This window comes from Poecilia latipinna, unplaced genomic scaffold, assembly GCF_001443285.1.
Source record: "Poecilia latipinna isolate Pla-1442-1.1 unplaced genomic scaffold, P_latipinna-1.0 Scaffold1205, whole genome shotgun sequence".
In the NCBI taxonomy this organism is placed as follows: domain Eukaryota; kingdom Metazoa; phylum Chordata; class Actinopteri; order Cyprinodontiformes; family Poeciliidae; genus Poecilia; species Poecilia latipinna.
In genome coordinates, this window is record NW_015113821.1 from 202,483 (window position 1) to 223,469 (window position 20,987).

At 39.2% G+C, this 20,987-nt stretch overlaps 2 protein-coding genes across 5 annotated transcripts; one reads left to right on the top strand and one right to left on the bottom strand.

Moving 5' to 3' along the window:
- Window positions 1–2,650: 2,650 nt before the first annotated feature.
- On the top strand, window positions 2,651–5,175 carry rps17 (ribosomal protein S17). The gene is made up of 5 exons (XM_015053836.1): window positions 2,651–2,736; window positions 3,943–4,094; window positions 4,599–4,704; window positions 4,810–4,875; window positions 5,057–5,175. Exons 1-5 carry the CDS (start codon window positions 2,734–2,736, stop codon window positions 5,132–5,134), a joined length of 405 nt encoding a protein of 134 aa, XP_014909322.1. The 5' UTR covers window positions 2,651–2,733; the 3' UTR covers window positions 5,135–5,175.
- Window positions 5,176–6,805: 1,630 nt separating this feature from the next.
- Window positions 6,806–18,403, bottom strand: cpeb1b (cytoplasmic polyadenylation element binding protein 1b). 4 transcript variants are annotated; one of them, XM_015053834.1, is made up of 12 exons: window positions 18,271–18,403; window positions 17,866–18,037; window positions 15,511–15,732; window positions 14,057–14,286; window positions 12,744–12,948; window positions 12,534–12,647; window positions 11,517–11,621; window positions 10,474–10,610; window positions 8,824–9,022; window positions 8,653–8,747; window positions 8,469–8,549; window positions 6,806–7,318 (listed from the first exon to the last, which is right to left on the bottom strand). In XM_015053834.1, the coding sequence occupies exons 1-12, from the start codon at window positions 18,283–18,285 to the stop codon at window positions 7,208–7,210; spliced, it is 1,686 nt and encodes a 561-aa protein (XP_014909320.1). In that variant the 5' UTR covers window positions 18,286–18,403; the 3' UTR covers window positions 6,806–7,207. The 4 variants fall into 4 exon arrangements, with proteins under 4 accessions (XP_014909320.1, XP_014909319.1, XP_014909318.1 ...); XM_015053833.1 differs by having other exon boundaries at window positions 11,532–11,621; window positions 12,744–12,999; XM_015053832.1 differs by having other exon boundaries at window positions 12,744–12,999; window positions 18,271–18,402.
- Between the last annotated feature and the right edge of the window lie 2,584 nt (window positions 18,404–20,987).

Here is a 20,987-nt window from a genome sequence, read left to right on the forward strand (position 1 = left end):
TTTTTTTTTTTTAAAAAACTTTAAAATTTAAAATTTTAGGAAAACCTTTTTTTTTTTTTTTTTTTTTTTTTTTCCTTTTTTTTTTTTTTTTTTTTTTTTTTTTGTTGCTTCCTTTGTTCGCAGTAACTCCACGTAAATGATTTAACGGGGAAACGATGGGAGAAGAAGCTATTTGAATGACCGATTATTCATTTCTTCGATCTGAGGTCAGGTCGTCCGTGGACAGCTGGATCCGTGTCGCTCCAGCGTCCTGTGCTAAAAAGATTTCCGTTTATCGAGATGGATTAATCCAGACTATTTAGCCTTCTCCGCTCCCAGCCCTGAATTCCCCCGTCGAGTGCCATTTCCGAGACTACTACTACTTTTACTACTAGCCCATGCCTTTTCCTGTGCCAGGAAAATATCGAGATGAATGTTTTCCTTTTTCACTCCATCCCGTGTCCTTGAACACGTCGCCTATCGTTTCTTTCTCTTTTTTTTTTCTTCTGCAGAGCAGCGGTGCCATACCAGGCGGTGTTTTTAACGACTCGTTCCGTCTTAAAAGTCCAAAAAGGGAAGGGGGCCAAACCCACCGCCTTGTGGACCCACTCTTACGTTTCCCTGCTGAGTTTGTGACGCAGCATCTAGTTCTATAGCTTCTGGCTGAGCTGGTATATATAGCTATATTATTCTGGATTTGAACTCTCTGGGTTTGTCTTAAAGCGACACACTCATCGTGAGCTCTATCTGCATGGCGAGCGGTCTCTCTATCTTAATGTTGGATCCGCGACACGAAGCAGCTTCCGCTCCTCGCGACCTTTTCTGTCTATTTTTGTATTTTATTTTATTTGCTACACATTCCAGTTTTGTTCCGACTGTTCATGTCAGTCAGGGTTTATGGCTTTCGTTTGTGTGTATTTGTGTACGCGTGTAAATCAAATCAAAGCAAATGAGCGCATGAATGGTCTTTTTTTTTGTTCTCTGGCACTTTTCCCCCCACCCCTCTTTGCTGTACTGTAGGGTTGTTTGATTTACTGTTTCTTTGAGGGAAAGGTGATATTTACTGCAATATTGTGCTGATTATTTGAACTGTAAATTGTACAGAGCCTCACAATTGTAGTCTTTGTTGGGAATTTCTATTAAAAAAAAAGTGATTTCTGATTTGTTTTTTTTTCTCAGACTGTGGAAAATCAAATTGTACAGCTCCAAGAACCTATCTGTCCTTCTGCATTTTTTCTGTTTTTTTTGTTTGTTTTTTTAAATAGAGCTGTGATTAAGAGAAATCCTTAATCTGTAAATAAATAATATTGTGTTGAAATATGAATGTCACTTCAAAAAAATGTATTTGAATGAGTTAGTCAAGGGCTTCAAATATGAAGGACCCACCATTTCTTCTTTTTTATTGATTTCATATATTTAAGTTGCAGAAAGGTAAATGGCCTTTTTATCTGAGATGACTGTTTTTTTTCTCTCTCTTTGTTTTTCTCAGATTCATATGAAATGGTGTCTCACACATGAACCTTCTAAAAATCACTTTTTATTCCCTCCACACCTAAAGGGAATCTCCAATTTGCACCCTTTTTATGTAAAATAAAAGATCTGTCCACCTTTTTCAGTCTACTTGTGATGATTATTTTTTAGAAATTTATGGCAAAGTTTTGTAAATGGATTTCAGCCTGCATATAATTTATTATAAATCGGTCTCGATTTCCTTAAGAAAGAGAGAGAGAGAGAGAGTCTACTATGAGACTCTCTCTGATATGAGAGAGTGTCATAGCAGAGTCTGCTATGAGAGAAACTGACCTCGTGACAGAACTGTCTACAAGGTCACTGTTGCCAACTTCTCAAAAAAAAAAGTGCAGTATCAGACAAAATCTGAATGTGCTGATCAGGCTTTTTAAAGATCGATGATCGGCATGAAAAGTGCAATCAGTGCACTTATAATTTATTACATTTGTTGCACAATCTTTCACACATTTTAGAGAAATCAAACCATTAATGTGACCACATTTATTGAGTAGGAAAGAGCTCATCTTTTCAAATGCACATTGGTGTCACTGCTGTCAACAGTTTTTCTATTAATAGTCTTAGTTTTTAGTTAAATCCCAGTCAGTTCTATAGAACGAGCATTAATAAACCCCAACAACTTTTCACTGATTCTGCCTAGGTTGCCGTCACACAATATGCTTCTACGTTTTATAAAATTTCTGAAAATCATGTTTAATGTGGCTCATATACTTTTGCTGCAATCAACAGGAGAAATTGGATTAAAAACACTGGAAGAAATAAGGAAAAAAACTCACTAGAAGGACGTGTGCAATACATTTTTTTGGAGGGGAAGTTGGAGTTTATGTTGATTAAATACAAATAGTAACTAAATAGTAATGAGAAAAAGCCACCGTCGTTTTTCCATAGATGACTAAATAAAGTGATGTACAGAAAAGCCTGCTTAGGAGCTTTAAAAGTCTAAACAATCCCCAAGAAAATGTCATTTGTAAACATTTTACTAATTTCTTGCATAACTAATTCGGTCCTTTCTCGGTCTGACATGGAGAGGTTTTCTTTTCGTTTTTAAGAGTGAAACAAACCTTTAATTCCAATGTTCACTGAAATGAAAGGTTTATCAGGTCGTTTCTCTCCTCCCACCACCAGGTGGCGGTGAAGGTTTCAGCTTTGCAGCACCTATTTGCAACCTCTAACTATAAACATCCGGTGTCACGTTGCGGCGTTTCTTTTCCACCGGTCAGAGCCAACATGGTGGGTACCACAGAGAACTTTTCAGTTCGACTTCGGGCACAATCCTTCCCAATCCTCCTTAAATGTCCACTCACCGAAAACTGACGACCCCCACTCCGTATTTATCTATTTAAAAGACCATCTACGACTGAATTTTGACAACGTTAGTAGAGGGGAATACACATTAAACACGTAAACTATGTCCCTGTTCTTATTAGCGACCCGGAGGAGCAGTTGCACTTTTTGCTCCTATTTAGTCATTTTACTTATAAACACACAAAAAATTACATAGTCACAAAGCGATTGCGTCAAACGTTTTCGATGTGTTCAGTTGGTATAAAAATAAGAAAAAGAAAAATTGCTTAAGAAATTTTGTATATATAGCGGCATATACCAAGGTCAACCTATTTTCACTTGTAAATAAACATTATTTTACTGTACCTTGATGATTGTTGCCTGTCCACTTCCATCTGGATTAGAGTTTAATTTAAAGATTAGATATAAAGTTAAAGATACAGGCGATAAAAATGTTTGACTATTTTCTATGTGCATTTTAGTAAATTGGAGTACAATATTGTGATTTAAAAAAAAATTAAAAATAATGAATTGTACACAGTAATACATTTTTTAACATCTAGTAAAACAAACTTCAGTTCTCTAAAATATGTTTTAAACACTGCATAGCAAGGCTACTTTATGCAGAAATCGCACAATAATGGGGAAGACACCAACGCCCTCTGCGAAGAGGATAAACCACAAAAGGTCATTGCTGTAAAAGCTGACAGTGGAGAGAACTGTAGAAAGTGGAGTGGAAGAAAAAACTGTTACATTATCAAACTAACCTGACATAAACTCTAAAAGAATCTGTGGGGGAAAATATTACACCAGAGGCAATAATATTGTCTACAAGCTGTAATTAAATCCAGATTTTCTTGAACACCTCAGCAGAAACTCATGCCACATTGAAAGGATGCAGTAAAAAAAAAAATAAAGTTCATATACTGGTATTATTTTCAGTATGCTGTCTGTAAACAGAATCAGTTTTTATGTAATTATGTTTTTATGTATCTTCATCAGCTGTAAGCTATAATCAACAGAAACAAACAGTTGGCAGAAATCAATTTCTGTTGCAATAAATCCATGTAATATGTTTCATTTTTAAAAATTAAATTCTAAAAATATCACTTCCTTGTACGTGCACCGAAGGCTTTTATTTTCTCTCTTCAGGGACGAGTCAGGACCAAGACAGTGAAGAAGGCCGCCAGGGTCATCATTGAGAAATACTACACACGCCTGGGCAACGACTTCCACACCAACAAGAGAGTGTGTGAGGAGATCGCCATCATCCCCAGCAAACCTCTGAGAAACAAAGTTGCAGGGTTTGTAACATTTGATCTATTTTTGTTTCGTGTGATGGTTTCAGAATGTTACTAGTGTATGGATCTGTTCCTCTTTTTGTCTACAAGCCTATTCTCCACTCTTCCTTCTCACTCTGGGACCTTTACTTCCAAATAAAATGCTACATTTCCATTCATCCTCATGTACGATGTTGAACCAATGCGCATTAGACCAGCCCTTTTTCACCTTAGGCAATGGGTCAGGAGTGGCCTAACTCAAGAAAGGCATCCTTATTATGGCGTTTCTCCAAACTGGATCAGGAAATTGGAAGAGCACACATGCTTTATGATCACAGAAGAGGAGATGGGTCTGACTTGGACCAGCAGAGGGAGCACTGGAGCATGTTGGTCTTAGTTTTTTCCCACTGTATCCAGTTGGGCAGTTGAGGCTTAATATGCTGTATGATAAATTTTAGGAAGTATCAAAGTCCAAAGTGTTTTTTTTCCAAGCTTATTCTTGTAATCATGCGCTCTGTTGTGTCTCAGCTATGTGACGCACCTGATGAAACGCATCCAGCGTGGTCCTGTCAGAGGAATCTCCATCAAGCTGCAAGAGGAGGAGAGGGAGAGGAGGGACAACTATGTCCCCGAGGTACAGAAGCCATCTTGTCATAAGCTTAGGTCACAGTGGACTAGTGGTGTCAAAAGTTAGTCTATTGGGCCCAGTGTTCTGACCAGAGCTTGTGGCGTGTTGCAGATTTCAGCTCTGGACCAGGAGATCATCGAGGTGGATCCGGATACAAAAGAAATGCTCAAGATGCTGGTAAGCCTGAAATCTAAAACCATATTGATATTCCAAATATAGATGTTTGGGAAGTACTTCAACTCAATCCTCAGTCTTGGCAGACATGTGCTGCTCATACAACTAGAATTAAAAAGTTTCAGAGTGGAACATCTTAAGGTGATTCATTACTTTGTTGAAGTCCATATGTTTTTCTTCCTAGGACTTTGGTGGCCTGTCCAAGCTTCAGGTCACTCAGCCAACTGTGGGAATGAACTTCAAAACGCCACGAGGATTGTAAAATCATGTCAGCATCTGAATAAAGAGATGGAATTAGAACTGGTTTCTCAGTTTTATCCTCTAGAAAATTATAAAAAAATGCCTACACCAAAATCCATGTGCATCAGATGCCATTTTAAGTAAAATTTCTGTAGGCTAGTCAGCAGCTTCTAAAATGAAAAGTTGTGACTCAGCAAGTGAGGATTACCTTCTTCTGGATTTCAGGCTGTTCAACTCTTCTTCCAGATTCTGGGTCCTTGATTTCCAAATGAAAGTGTACCTTCATCTGAACTTTGAGCCACTGAGACAGCCCAGTCCTTCCTTAAATCTAGAAACTGCTTTAGACTGAATCAGCAGTTGTCGGAGGCAATTTCAATTCTGAATAAACTTAACATTCCAATTTCTAGAATTTAGAAATATTGCAAGTCAAAGTTGAAATGCATAAACAAAAATCTTTCACATCCACCTACAGCTAATGGCAAAACATTGAATTCACTTGAAAACGGGTCAAAATCTGAAAAAACACCAACTACAAAGTTATAGTGTCATATTCCATTTGAGGCAGGCTCAAATGCAATATGACATTTTAGAATTTGTGTAAAGCTATTCAAAGTCAGATGGAGTAAAGTTACTTAGAACATATGCTCTAGTTTTTAGATTATAACTGCCTGAAACAAAACAAAAAAACATTTGCTGACAATTTGATAAAATCAAGAAAAACTGCAAGTATTAAAACCCCAGACAAATCAGCAATGCTTAAACACCTTTATTGTGCCCAATCTGAACATACTCCACAACTGTTAAGTAGCAGCAAACTTGGCAGACCACAATGAGGTAGACTTTCAAAACTCTAAAAAGCAGCTGGGCTAAAGGACAACAAGCTCAGCATGACAAACCTAATGGATAAAGGAAAGACGCATCGTCTTTGGCACACGGCTTATGCATTTTTGTCCAACTGGAACAGGAAGGCAAAATGGAATAAGAAAGCTAGGGATCATTTATCAGGGGAGGGGGGGTCTACTCAAGCTCTGGATAGATAGTTTATCAGCTTAGTGGAAGTTCTTACATTCAACAGGAAACAAGCAGCTGTTCAAACATAAAGCATGTCCCCCACTGATGTACAAAAGTGATTAAAAACCACTGCCACCTCTCCACACGTGTAAATTAAAAAGTGCAAAAGGAAAGAAAAAAACTTTATACAAATCAAATTATTCACTCCAGTTCAACTGGATCCATCAAGTGGTCTAAAAGTGATGGCTCACAAGTTGAGACGTATCCAGTAGTACTGATTCACATTTAATAACTGGATCAACAAAGCAAGTTAAAGTAGTACATCCAACATTTTGTGCCCATTCAGCTGAAATTTGGGAGGGCAAATTAAAAAAAAAAAAGGGAAAAAATTGAAACTGTATGTGGAAAAAAAAATAAAAGGGGAGGGTTTTCCCTTAAACAGCCACCTGGTAGAATTGTTCAAAAATTTTCATGTCATGACTTAAAACCGTTTGTGTACAAATTAGTAAAAAACTGCGTAAAAATGTCTTGAAATGCGACTGGTTAAATGAAGCCCAACATTCAACTCCCAAAAAGTAAGAAACACCAGCTGGCTTGCACAGGAAAACAGACGCCAACCGGGCCAAGGGGAGGGAAGAGGGAAGGAAAATAAAAATTTAAAGGCACTGTATGGCATTTGCCAATGAATGGCAATGAGACTTGCGTGATTGCTCTTCACTATGCAATACATGAAAACAAAAAATGGAAAAAACAAAAAAAAAAAAAATTGCCATTTTCATCCAGTTCTTAACCTTAGGCTGACTAACATCTGTGGCCACGCATTGGAGAAAATGCTTGAAAGCGTGACGGGCCCCTTGTCTACTCCCAACAAGGTCACTGTGCATAGTGCCACTGTGAACAGCAAAAATGGAGCAAGTGCAAAAGTGAACATTTCCTACAGTGATATCCCCTGGTGCCTGGTGGAATGCCTTGGTGCCCTCTGACCGAGGGACGTCCGGCACACGTGCTCTCCTCGGCGGGCGGCTTTCACCCCGCCGAGGGGGTGCTCTTCCTCAGACTTCCTCAGAGTGTCGGGACTCTGGGTTTAGCTGGAATCTCGGTTCTTCTGGTTGCGCATGAGGGGCCGGTGGTTGCTCAAGATGTCCATGGAATGCTGCCAGTGCCAGCAGGAGCGGCAGTAGTACTTGAAGCAGGCCTGGGGGAGAGACGGCCAACAGGAAATGAGAACTACGGCTGAAACTAGCGTTTTAGTTATTGATCAAATAACCAAAGACTATAAAAGCAACGTTTTTCCCATTTATGCCTTTTTTTAAATAGCATCTAATTGTTTATTTGCATCTTTTAATGCATTTCTAATACTTTAACATTTTATGTTCTAAAATGCAACGGCATTCCTTTAGTTTTATAGCAGAGATGCATCTCCAGCTTAAAAAATATGCAAGAAGCTCAGGCTTGACTAACATTGTAAGATCAGATTATTATTTTTTGATTAACTGAATAATTGGACAGGAAAAGGTGCTTAATGAGTTTTTTTTAATAATTTGAACCAGGTGAAGCTAAAACTGCCTGTTTTGGGTAGAACATCTTCACAGGAAAAGTTGGGTTTTTTTAATCTTAGAGCAACAATTAAGGCAAAACAATTCTTACATTTTGTATTTGGGAACACTTTCAGAATTTTTTTTTTTTAGTCTACATGCACCAGTTAAGCGATTACCAAATTAGTTGACAATCATTTCAATAACTGACTCATTATGATCAACATCACAGCCATAATGAGAACAGGTAAAGCTTATTGTGCAAAAGCACCCTGGTATCATTCTGTAACCAGAAGTCACTTTATAAAGGACTTTTCTGTCTCAGAACAATCTGATCATGTTTGTTCTACTTTAATGTGGCCATAGATCTATGGCTGCATTTCTTTCATTGGTTTTAATGGAGCAAAAGCCAGTAAGCAACAGGAAACTTGTTGGACCAAAATGTTCTCTTCACCCCTACAAAGGTTTGGATTACTAAAACCTGAGATCAAAAATCTTGAACCATCTCTTTGAAGATAGTATTGATGTGGCCCAACATGAAAAGGAGTTTGACATATGTGGTTTAAAGGGCCGGTTGTGGTATTAAGTCGTTAAAACAAGAACTTCTTGAAGCCAAGTATTGATCATCTTTTCACATCAATACCATTTTGATTTATAAAAATATTTAAGGGAACGACCATCTATTTAGTGAGCCACAAAAACAGTTACGATGGGCTGGATTTGGCCCACGGGCCTCGAGTTTGACATGTTCTTCAAACCATTGTTAGGAGAGATGCATGAAGAAAGTTGTGCTGGGTATTTTCCACTGACCTGGTCTCTGCAGAAGAAAGGCCCAGGTTGACGAAGGCAAACTTGACACATGGAGTCTTCCAGGTAGGGGTCGATCTGAACCTGAAGGAAGATTCACAACTTAAAACCCTAAAACTGTATTAACCAAACTGCAAAAGTTTGTATTTTAATGAGGAATTTAATTCTTTTAAACAGACACTCTTACCTTTTTTGTAAACTTTGGTGTTTTAATCTCCACAAAAGCTGCGCACACGGCTTTCAGATAGCTGCGCTGGTTGTTGAAGGTGACACGTCCAGAGCCTGCACACACCGGCCTGGACATGAATCCTCAAGAAACCCTTTCAGAGCAACTATTCTAGATGGCAGCTGCTGTTACCTATGGGATACTTGTGCTTGTCCGTGTCGATGCCGGCATACATGACGCCCCCGAACAGGTCGTTCATGATGCTGGCCAGCGCCTCGGCGTTAAGCATGCCGTGCAGAGCGCCGACAAACACCGTCTTACTGGGGTCCAGGCGCTGGGCGGGACAGCGCACGTAGTTGCTGTCAGAGATCACCCAGGGGATCACCTGCACCTGGAGCAGCAAAGGACAGGTCAGGGGTCAAGTTACTGAGAGTTGGGATAAAAACATTCCAGTGAAAAATGAAAAAAAAAAATTAAGTAGCTTGGTAGAAACACAACTTCTTTGTTGATTCAATAACAGTAGGGTTGTATCTTTAATTGCAATGTTTATTACAACCCATTTTAAAATAATGCAGCGAGTTTTCACTGCGAAAACAAAACCTAAGTATTTTTGGTTTAGTTTCTAGTGCAAATATCTTCGGATACCTAAAAGACGACAACTAAATTATAAGTAACCTTTCAGCAAGAGATTATTTTAAGTCCAATGTCTTCATTGATGAAAAGTCATAGTTCCAGTGGCAGTGGCACATTGTCACTTGGAAAAACTAAGTAAAAAAAAAAAGTCCATTTGCCTATGGTGCTAGTACTTTATAAAACGTTTGCCATGTAAATCCCCAAGAGTGAGGAAAATGTGGGTTAATCATCAGTAACAATGTTACATCATCTGCTGTAAATCGATGAGGAATCTTTGCGTTTACCAATTGAAATCTCATTGAACAGTAGAATCTGTGTGGAAACTGCAGGAAGCCAGCTGTTCTCACCTTGCTGAACACTTTCAGTTTCTAAATAAGACTTTGGGTCATTTAAAAACAGAACTGATTATTTTGAAGTTGTGCTCAGAAGTAAAGACTAACTCACTCCTCCAAGCTTTCCTGAGGGGAACTGCTGCACAACACTAATTAGAAACTCACAGCTTTTGTTACAGAGCAGAGACACTCAATGATACTTTTCACAATTCAACTACATAGGCCAAGCATTGCTGACTTTAAATAAGCCTTTGAGTTTTTATTTAGCCATTGTAAATTGTGTATTTTGTAATGTTTAGACTTTTTTGGATACATTTCAAGTGTTCACACCAGGATATATTCAGCCTTACAGCAATAGATTCTTGAACACAACATCTGATTGTACATAGCGTTGGAAGTTTAGGGAGCATCATAATGTTGACGCGTGTTACTGCTGCAATAAATCCATTTTCCTGATTTCTTATTCTCAACAGTTCATATCTTCACAGTGGCTCAGAAAACCAAATCACTTGAGTACTTTCAAAACAAGCAGCTTCGAGCCAAAGAAAAAGGCATTGAGAAGTTTTGGTAACAGTTCCACAGTTTCCTGTCAGAGGAAGGAAAAAAATAAAATGAAAAAAATCGACATGGCCTTGCTTGAAAAGCTAAAACATGAATGCAGTTTGAAGTGGCACAAAGATGGAGGTTTTCTTCAGAGGAACTCGTGATGCCAGTTTGTTTCTGTGTAGTTAATGCTGGTCGTTTACAGTTTTACTAGACAGCGATGTGAAATCAGAACATTACAAAGCCAATGTTTGATGCTGGAGCAGATTCCACAGGTTTGTAAGATGTAAACCCGTTACAGTCCAGCTTTGTGACAATGCCAGCTCCTACTCACATCTTTGCATCGCATTCTGCGGCTGGACATCTTGAAGTAATACTCCCGACTGTCCTCTGGGTGGAAGGGATCCTGGGAGCACGCCTGGAGCAGCGCCCTCACAGACTTCTCGTTTTCAAACACCAGGTAAACGTAGCCTGGTGGCATTAAAAAAAATAAATAAATAATGGCCAACATTTGCTAGCATCTTTGGTGAAATTCAACCACAGGACTACTTTCCCCATTTTACAAAACTTGTAAATTTGCTCAGTTTAAAGTGACCCTGCACATTTTGACAGGAGTTGTAGTTTTGGTCTGAAGCTCTGACTTGAAGCTACATTTCTGACATTCTTTTATAAAAGCAAAACATGTTCTTTGCCTCGACTCCCATCAATATCAGAGCAAAATACATTAACGCGATTTAGCATCATTTTATCTAAACCCTGAAACATGTCTAAAATCTGGAGTTCATGCAAATCTCAAATTTTTCAAAAAAATTCAGATTAAAACCCTGAAAACAATTTCTTACATCGGAATATTGGGGTCACTTTAAGAAAATTAAAGTCACGAGAAGTTGTGCAAGAATATAGATGAAATACGAGAAAGTTATAATATGACTATTTACACAATAGTCATATCATAACAAAGCCATGTATTAAGTCGCATTTTGTTAATATCCTCTACATTTTTATTAATTCTTAATACTACATTGTCGTTTCCACTCCAACCAGACCTTTGAATCACATAGCAATCTTTAACTCAGAAAGAAAAGGTAACAGAAAATAAAATTGCAATATGTGCAAAATTAAACAAAGACAATTGAAATAATTTCCACCATCTTTACCACTATACCGGCTAAAAAGCATCTGCTTTTCCATTTCAATATAGTTTTAGATACCAATTAGCTCCCCGCTTATCCCCACATTCTGCCCATCTCTATGCCTAGAGTCACCATGTAGGAGTGCTGTAACCAGATAAATTCCCAGCATGCAGTGTGCTCCCCACACGTGTCCACCCTAAAACCAGGAGGGAATATGGAAATTAGCCTACCAGCTCGCGGTTACCTTTAGCCACATTACCTTTAGGAGGGCAGCGGGGATGCTTTCCATCCTTACCTGGCCACTCCACAGTCAGAGGGCCATACCCACTGAAGGTGTTGATCAGGCCAGCTGGACACAAGCAGCAACAGAGAAGCCATGTTTTAATCTGGTTGAATATCAGGGTTCGAACACTTTTCAAGCATCGTAAAGGCAAGTCTTTAAAGTTTTCTTACTTTGGAAATAAAAATGCATATTACCCAAGAAAGACTGTTTCAGTTTACTATTAAATGTTTTCTATTGCCCTTACTGGAGGGACATGGTAATGTCTGACTGGTCTGAGAACAAAACACTAATTTAACCAAATCCCCAATTTCAATAACATTGTTTTAAAATACATTGTTTTAATTACACTATTGACTCGGAGTTAAATATTCACTACACTAAAACAATGTAAATGCATCGTTAAGATAAATGACCTTCCTGCTCAAACTAAATGCTTAAACACAATTCACAGTTGAAACTAGATGTTTTACTCGAGACTTTTACCTCACCGTCTGAACTTGGAGCAAATTTATCTCATTTTACATCAGTTAGAAACATCAAAATTATTTCCATTTCCTAAAATGCGTTCTCTTGCCAAGAGCACAGATTTGTTTTGTAGGTGTGTGAAAATATCTGGTTGCAACTGTAAATAATTCAAACATTAAATTGAACTTCATTACAAAACTGCAGTTTAAATCATTTTCAAGGACCTAAAGAAATCAAGCACTTTCCAAACACTGAAAACACCTAAGCATTTTTCAGTGACTCCAAGCTCCCATAAAATATTTAATTACTTCAGGTTTAATCTCCATATGGAAACATGTATGAAGAAAAATTAAAGTGGCTGAATTTCTAACATTTCACATTACATTTTATTTCATCTATATTTCTGTCAAGCTGGTCCAAGTATTTCCTCCAAGTTCTATCCCACTGAAGGAGTTGAACAGAAATTTTCCATTTTGCAAATACAAAATGTTACTAGTTCATGTTGAGACGAACCTTCGGTGATGTCCCAGGGCACGCCACCAAGAAAGACCTTGCAGGAGTAAATGGGATCCTTGTTGTTTCTGGGAGGCAGCTGACCGCTCCAAGTGAATGTGGCCTCATTCACAGCTAATTCATGCAAAAAAAAAAAAAAGAAAAAAAAAAGAAAGTTAAACAGTCTTATCCGATCTTTAAAAAGAGCTTTAAGACAAGCGAGCAGCGTACCTGCAGCCTGCCTGTGCAGACGGGCTTCCCTCTCGATGCTGAACGCGTCGTCCGATTGGTCGAGCATGTCCGAGCCGGGCCACGGGGAGCCGGAGCGCCAGCGGCGGGAGATGGTGGAGGAGGCGGGGCTGGCGCTGGGCGGAGGGGTCAAAGGGGAGCTTGTGTCCTGGGGGTCCAGGCGCGAGCCCAGCCGCAGCAGGTCCTTCTGCATGTTGGACGTCACGTAAGGCAGTGGAGGGGAGATCCGCAAATTAGACTGAAGAGGAAGACGTGGCCAGATTATTTCCGGTAGAGATGGAGCAGAGTATCAGTCTAGATTATTTTTTCTATGACTCCATCTGGAAGGCTCTGGTTAAACAAAACCATCTCAGGTGTTTAAACCAGGCTGTAAATGTGCAAAATGTGAATCATTGTTAAAATGCAAAAGCAAAACATGCTGTAAAAAAAATGCAGATGTCTATTTTAAGTCAAGGGCATTAAATTGTGCACCCCCTCACTTGTACAGTCACCCTGAAACAAAAGACAAAAATAATCAAACTCTTTGATCAATGACCCTTGGCCTATAAAAGCCTGAATGTGGAGGCTTTGGGAACATTTGAAGAACTTTTCAATTATGCACTTAATTATATTTCAAGTTTTATCCTGTTACCAAAGCAAAAAAACAAAAACATCCTCAAGTATTGGACAGTTTAAGCCTGAAAGCTGTGAGGTGAAGTATTGCATTAACTTTACTGATCCACAGATTAACAAAAAATCTCTAGAGTCCAACAAGTAAATTGTTCAGGTAAATAAAATCTCATTAAGCCAATAGATGTGGCAATTTTAAGAAAAAAAAAATCATTTGTAGTGGCTTTGATTACTCTGCAAAAGTCAAATTGTTGCCAAGTGTTTTTTTAAGAAGCTCCAATGAAGAGGTCCCCTGTGTGCAATCAGAGCAATTGTTCCTGTGCTTCGTCTGCAATTATTCTGCCAATATGTCAAAGACTGAAGTCAAACCTCTGCTCTTCAATGAGGAAGGACAACCGCTCTGCTGAGCACAAAGTGGAAGAAAATACTAATGTACTCTGACGCAAAAACCAAGTAAAATTAGGTCTAAGCTGGAGGATGAGTTCTTTTAAAAAATGAAGCAACAGAGAACGATTTGCCAGCAACATTCAGACAAATCTGCTCATCAGCGTCAGCTAATGTCATTTGTTAAGCCAAATCCTTCATGAACATGCATTTCAGGAAAACCCAGCTCCATTCTAGGGTGGAAAACGAAACTATTTAAAATGGAAACAATAGTTTGAGTAAAGAGAAACAATGTGCCTTACCAGCATGTCGCAGAGGTGATCTGATCCAGAGCTGAACCCACTGGTCTCAGAGTCTTCAGGGCTGCTGGAGCGGGAGTCCAGGAAGGAGCTGGAGTCCAGTCGGTTCGCCATCCGCGCCATGCCAGGGAACTTCTCCAGGAAGTCAGCGGTCACATTCATGGACTCATGGGGCAGATAGCCCGGCGGCTTCCCCAGGATGCTACTGAAAGGGTTGTTCAGCATGCCCAGCACTGGTGGATGAGACGTTCGGTGTGTTACCAACAAAGCAGCACAAGCAGAAGAAAACGGGACAAGCGTGCTGACTCTACAGAGCTGTATTGATTCGTCAGCAAGCGGGCTGCATAAAGTTTCTAGAAGATGCATCTTTCTTCCCTGCATTTTGCAACTGAATAAAGAAAAGAAAGGCAGTTGTGCTGAATTCACAGTTCGATGTCGATTTAGAAGAACAGAAAGCCTGCAGTGAAACAGAGGCAGCACCAATGTGCCTACAAAGTATCAGATAAGCCAGCTGGCTTCTACCTACAGCTGGGCAGCAAGCTGATTTTTAACAATTAATCAAATTCTCTGTTTTAGGGGAAAAAATAAAAATTAAAAGCTTTTTTCACCCATTTACTGCTTGGTATTCCAGAGTGATATTAACCCACTCAACTACCATCTTGTTTGACAAGTTTTAAACTTCCTATTTATTTCCACTTTGAATTCAAGTCAACTCACAGGAGGAATTATTGGAATAAAAGTCAGTCATTTGAAGTTTAAGGAGAAAAAAGTGAGGAAAATCAAATTTGGTGCAAGAAGAAATTTTAACAAACTTAAAGTTTTTATTTTAAAGCCATATTCCCAGCCTTACTCAAAGCATGATGAAGCATCTCCAAATATTTTGAGATCTGAAATCCAGAAGCAAAAAATGCTAAACTTTTTTCCCCTCCCAGCAGCAGCAGGCCGGTTCAGCCACCTCTTCCAAACCAGTTTGCTGACTTCCTTCCTGTAACAAGGTTTGCTGTAATAGTGACTGAGTTTCAATCACTGCTGCAGGCCCTGATTAGGCACCTATAAACAGGGTCAAGTGAGTTTGATTGGACATGGTCAATAATAAGGTTATGGATAATCACTAGCTATTCTCCCCAGCATTGTGCAGGTCCAATACAGCTTCTTCTAATCAAAGTCAAAAACTACATTTTAAACTTGGCCAACATTTAACAGCCGACTGTAGCAACATTAGTGAGGTTATCAAAACGAAAGCGCGTTTTTGTAGCCCGTTTGCTTGCTACAGACGCAGCAAAGCAAAACTGCCACATCATCCTTAGCAATGCCACAGCTTGCTCCCACACAGAACTATCACAAGTATTAAATGTACAGAAAACAACCTGAATGTTGAAAAATGAAAACGAGAGAGAGAGAGTCAACTCTGGAGACTCTGGCTGTGAATCCTAGATACACTCCACTTTGCCACTTACTGGAGGAAGAGCTGCTCTGAACCTGGGAAGAGGGAGAATGCAAGTCAGCCTCCTGACTGCTCCAGGGTCTGTCCCAGCCGGACAGACGGAGCGACTGGAGCCCGAGGCCCAGGTCCGTGACATCCGACGGGCCCCGGGATAAAGGGATGTCCTGGGAGTTGGGTATGCTGCCGCAGTTGGGGAAAAGCATCCTCCTGCCGCCCACAGCAGCCAGCTCCGATTCTTTACAGCCGGTTAGCAAAACCAGAGAAGAGACAGACAGAGAGGGAAGCATTAGCAAAGAAATGAAAATAAAAACAGCAGATGAGGACAGAGCGAGGTCCGTCCTTTTCCCCTGTGAAGAGAAAGTGAGAAAATAAAACTTCCCTCATCATCATCGTCGTCACGTCTCCCCCTACCCTGGCTGACGGCGGAGCTAACCTGCTGCCTCTGTGCCTGGTGCGACTGCCATGCATCTCTGTCCGCATCACTGACCCACCTAGCAGCATGTGACATGGCTGCTGATGCACTCGCACACCCCTTCTAATGACATCAGCTTCGCCCTCCTCCGCTGCCCCTGCTTTAACCGTGTAATGACAAAATTCCAGTCGAAGCTATCGGTTTGTAGATGGAAGTCCTCCCCCACCCTTTCCGCCCCCCGCTTCAGAGTGAGGAGGGCGACAGCTGCCACCGTTCCTGCCGCTGCTTACTTGGTCTAGTCTGATTTCCTGAGAGGCAGAAGGGGAGGGAGGGAGGAAGGGAATGACTCAGCAAACTTTTAGCTCAAAAGTACCTCGCATTCTGAGATGCACAGGGATTTTATTAAACAAACAATCTGCATTTTGTGAATTTTCCATAAAAAAAAAAATTAAACAGAAGCACATTTGCAAAAGGCTTGTTGCATCAGAAGCAGCTGACTGATCAGATGAGGTCTGTGCAGACATGCGCTGCGAACTCCCACCCCTTCCCTCCCTCTCCTCTCACGGAACGCTTCCAGCTACCCATTTACTCCCCCTGATTCAGCAACGCCGAGCTCTCCGAGGCTCAGGCCCCGAGCCAAAGGCACGAGTTGTGCTCTCCGTTTTGCACCAGGATCAAATTTACTTAAAAAAAAAAAACAAAAAAAAAAAACAAAACTGAAAGTTACAACATTTGACCTTTTGAGCTTCATCATAAAAAAAGAGGGAGTAACAATGCACTGAGTGCAGATGCACAATTAGCAACTTAATTTAAGATGGATGCTACAGTGAGCTTATTGCTTGGCAAAAATATTACTCCCAGGGCTAAGACTGCTGCATTGCTGCAGATCAGTGATTCAGCATGAATCAGCTCTTGGCAACTGAATGATGAGGTGAACAAGTTTCTATGCTTAAATGTCCAAGTGAAACTCCATCAGCACTCGCTGAACCCAAAATTTAAATATTTCAATTTAGCAATTTACACCAAGTTTCATAGTTTCTTCTTTTTTCTTTAAATCTACAAAAAAAGAAAAAAGAAAAAAAAAGATCAATACCAATCCAGGCTTCCTAAATCTGTTTTGTTTCTAAAACTCATGCATTTTGTTGGATTGCATTATTCCCCTTTACGCTTTAAAATGTGTAAATACAATGAACTCAGCTTTACGGCATATAGATATACATTTTATTTTGCCTCCATATAAGGTTAAACTGTGGATAAAATGAACCCACTATGAAATAAAGTAGAATTTCATATTTGAGAGCCTTCAGAAAAGTCACATTTTAAAAACATTACAAAAGCTATGCTGTCTTTCTAGTGATTTTAGAGTTATGCAACAGAATGGCACAAATGACAGATTGGGAAATTAAGAAATATTGATATTATGTTTGAGTTGAGACACTCAGACTTCTTTTAGTAGATTTTTCATGGTGTGAAACCACAAAAATTTACAATTTTATTCAACATAAACTTAAAAGCAATTAGCATTTGCTTGACCTCCTGTATTTACAGCAGCTTGCGTAACTTGAAGTTAGTTGCAGAAGTCCGTCATTATTCATATTAAATTGCATGAGCTGGAACTTAATACAACTAAAGTGTTTTAAATGCTATTTAAACAGCACATAAAAAATGCACCATTTGATATCAAGACCTAAAAAACCATTTGTGGCATCCTAATTGGTCATTTATAAAGCAAAATGGAGGAGGAGGGTTTCAGTTTGGACTCATATTGAATAGGGGAGAATCGTTTTGTTTGCTAATCACCAATAAAAGTCTGTCAACAGAAAATCGGTGAACTCCAAGCTCTAGTCGATTGCCATTTCTACTCGAGTGCAATGCTTCATTTCCGGGTTGTTTTTGGACAAAACACGTAAAAAGCCAAACACACAAAAACACTTTTTGAGTGAAGCGTGTCTTTACCACAGAGCAGGTCTGGTTTGTGCTTGGTGCTGTTGGGTGTGGTGCACACGCCGGTGAAGTCCAGAGCGTTGCCCAGCATGGTGTTCATCCTGCGGAAGATGTCTGCGTTGCTGCAGGTGGACAGAGCTGGGGAGTCGGTGTCCGGGCTCTCAGGCCTACGGGAATCGTTTCTCTGTGTGAAGAAGCAGCAAAAAGAAGGAGGAATATGGGGGAAATTAGCCCCGAATCTGCACCAAATGCTATATTTGTGTTTCAGTTTGAAAAAACTTAAGTTTCTATTCAGAAGTTGTGCTTGGTTCCATTAGAAGACCCGCCACAGGTTGACATGGCGCACAAAAAGTCAAATTTATTAACTTCAACGTGGCCTTCGTTTGAAGCCGCTTCAGTTTCGTTTTTTTGACTCACCAGGGAAAACGCCATGATGTGGACAGACAGCCTAAAAGAAATGTCACAATAACGACCCCGGCCTGCAGCAAAAGGTCATTTTTATGAAGTATGCTAGCAGCTAATTAGTCTTAATCTGCTGAACGTGTGCAGGACGAATGAGTGGGCCTCGAGGGCCTCCGTCTGTTCACGTGCTCAACATCAAAGAGCTCACCGCGAAATACAACAACATAGCACGCGGTCACATAGAATATGATGACATGGGAGCGAAGACAAAATAGTCTATTTTATTTTCATTTGACATTAAATTTACTTAAACTTATAAAAACAATATTTAATTAGTCAATTTCCCTAACTAACTCCAGAATCAGAATCACATCTATCTATCTATCTATCTATCTATCTATCTATCTATCTATCTATCTATCTATCTATCTATCTATCTATCTATCTATCATTTTCTTCATTTCTTTGTTAATTTAATTGGCTAGAGTTCAAGATTTTCAATTCTGTTTCACAAAATTCGATTATTGCACAATACCAATAAAGATTTTTTTATTATTATTAAAGAAATGTAATAACTCAAGAGTTCACAAGGCATGGATTGTGGCTGTTGTGTTTCTGAAGCCTCTGTACAAAGAAATATATAATCTAAGTATCAAAGTGCTTAATAATATTCAAAATGTAGTCAAACAGAATCCAGCACAGTGCAAAAAGTTGTAAATGTCACTTTTTGTCCATACTTTAAATCCAAACAAGAGATACAAGAATCAGGCTTTTCTTACAGATTTCTAGTTTTTTTTTTTTTCAAAATCTGAATCATGACTTTAACATATTCAGAAAGGCCATGACGAGAAAAAAAACCTGTGCAGCTGGTCCATTGACAGCAGTTGTAGTTATGAATCCAAAAGAAGAGTAAATAACAGGATTTAATTCAGCTTATTTATAAAGTGTACAAGTGTATTATTTATAGGAAGAGAACAGTTATTAACAGCACTGACTCAGCTGATGTCCCTCCAGGACGGTAACAGCAGAAAGCCTGGCCAGATGTAGTGCCTACAAAGGGAAAAAACAAAGAGAGAGCAGAAAGTTAAAAGATGAAATAACGGTAAATAATGGAGAACTGGAGAGTAGTAGGAGAAAAAAGTGAGGACGAGTGTTCAGTATGTCGTCCAGCAGCCTCAGCCTATGGCAGCGTGACTATAGAAGAAGCTCAAGTAATTTAAGATGCTGGCTATAATCCTCATTAAAAGTAAAAGTTTTAAGACTACACCTAACTGTAAACAAGCATCAATTATTTAAATGTAATTTTCAGTCATTTGTTCATGACGTTCATCTGGTTCTCACCAATGTGCTGTAAAGAATATGCTGACGATTAGTTAGTGCACTCGTAGACCAAAGAATGTTCAAGCTTTGATGCATTTTGTGAATATGAGAAAAAAATCTGATCTGCTGATCTTTCTTATAGCCTACTAACCTCTTAGTTCATGTTGTCAAGCACTAATATACTGAAAATTGGCTAATTTGATACGTCATTGTTTCATTTCCTCCTTTAGTCCTTTATTATTGAGAACTGACGCTTTCTTAGTTCTTGACCTAAATACTTTATATTAATGTCTTTAGAGGGTGGGGGCAGTCTAAAATATAATTTTTAAAAGTAAATGAATAAACTCACTTCAGTCTCCAGCATGCTTGTTTATGAAAGGCTTTGACTCCAGCTTGATCTTCACTTGTGTCTTGATTTCTGATCAGCAGAGGGCAGCAGAGTCCGAGATAGAAAAAGGGGGGAAATAATGCTCATATTTCATCTATTTTTTAACTTTGCTATCAGTTTTTACTCAGCTCTAACAGTTACTGATATGCACATAAACACCTAATTAAAAAAAAAAACATCTTCCATTCATCTGCTTAATCTTTGCAGGAGGACCAGTGTGTATTTCTCCTCTTGACATTGAGGCAGGACACATCCTGAAGAGGTCGCCAGTCCACAGAGCATCGATTCCCCGCAGGAATCCTTTAATGATTAGAATGCTTATATTTTTCCCTAGAGTTCACTTAGAAAAAAATAAATAATATTCTCCATATAAAGATCGATCTGCATCACCCATTATTTTAAGAAAAAAAAAAAGTGAAGCATGCAGCTTGGAATTCCAGTTCATTTCCTCCATGAGAACATTTAGAGCATTCTCAGGTTCACGAATGAAAAATAAAAATGTATATACCCTTCTACAGATGTGGCATGCAGCTATTGTCCTTGGGTGAAGCAAACTTCAGTCCATCTAATCTCACATCCCCCCCACCCACTTCTTATTGATTTTCTGTCAATTCAAATTTTCTGTGTGAAAGTGAAGTTAAATGAGCCATTTTTCAGCAAAGGGCAAATAACGAAATCTTCAGAGACCATTTGCTTCTAGGAAGGTAGCCACTGGGGTTTTAAGACCATTTTAAATTTATTTTACCAAGATGATTTTTGAATTAATTTAGAAAATCCATATGCTCTCTTCACTTCACTTTTACACCTCACAACTTTAGTTACATCATGTGCACATCACTTCATTTTCTAAAATCATTCTTGCCAAAAGCTTTAATGAGCTGGTTGATCCAACTGGTTAAAATCAGCTTTGATATTCCAGATGCTAAATTGTACTCTAAAATGTATGCACATTAAAACTTAGCCATGTTTAGTTTAACCACCAGCACGGTGTGGACGAGGCAGCTGGTTACACAGTACAGTCGAG

Excerpts from the sequence above, each read along its gene's own strand:
- cpeb1b (XM_015053832.1), bottom strand. Across the intron at positions 11,622-12,533 it reads GCCCTGGGACATCACCGAAG|CTGGCCTGATCAACACCTTC; the intron begins GTTCGTCTCAAC and ends GCTTGTGTCCAG. Across the intron at positions 10,611-11,516 it reads TAAAGGTAATGTGGCTAAAG|GCTACGTTTACCTGGTGTTT; the intron begins GTAACCGCGAGC and ends TAATGCCACCAG.
- rps17 (XM_015053836.1), top strand. Across the intron at positions 4,095-4,598 it reads CTGAGAAACAAAGTTGCAGG|CTATGTGACGCACCTGATGA; the intron begins GTTTGTAACATT and ends GTTGTGTCTCAG. Across the intron at positions 4,705-4,809 it reads GGGACAACTATGTCCCCGAG|ATTTCAGCTCTGGACCAGGA; the intron begins GTACAGAAGCCA and ends GGCGTGTTGCAG.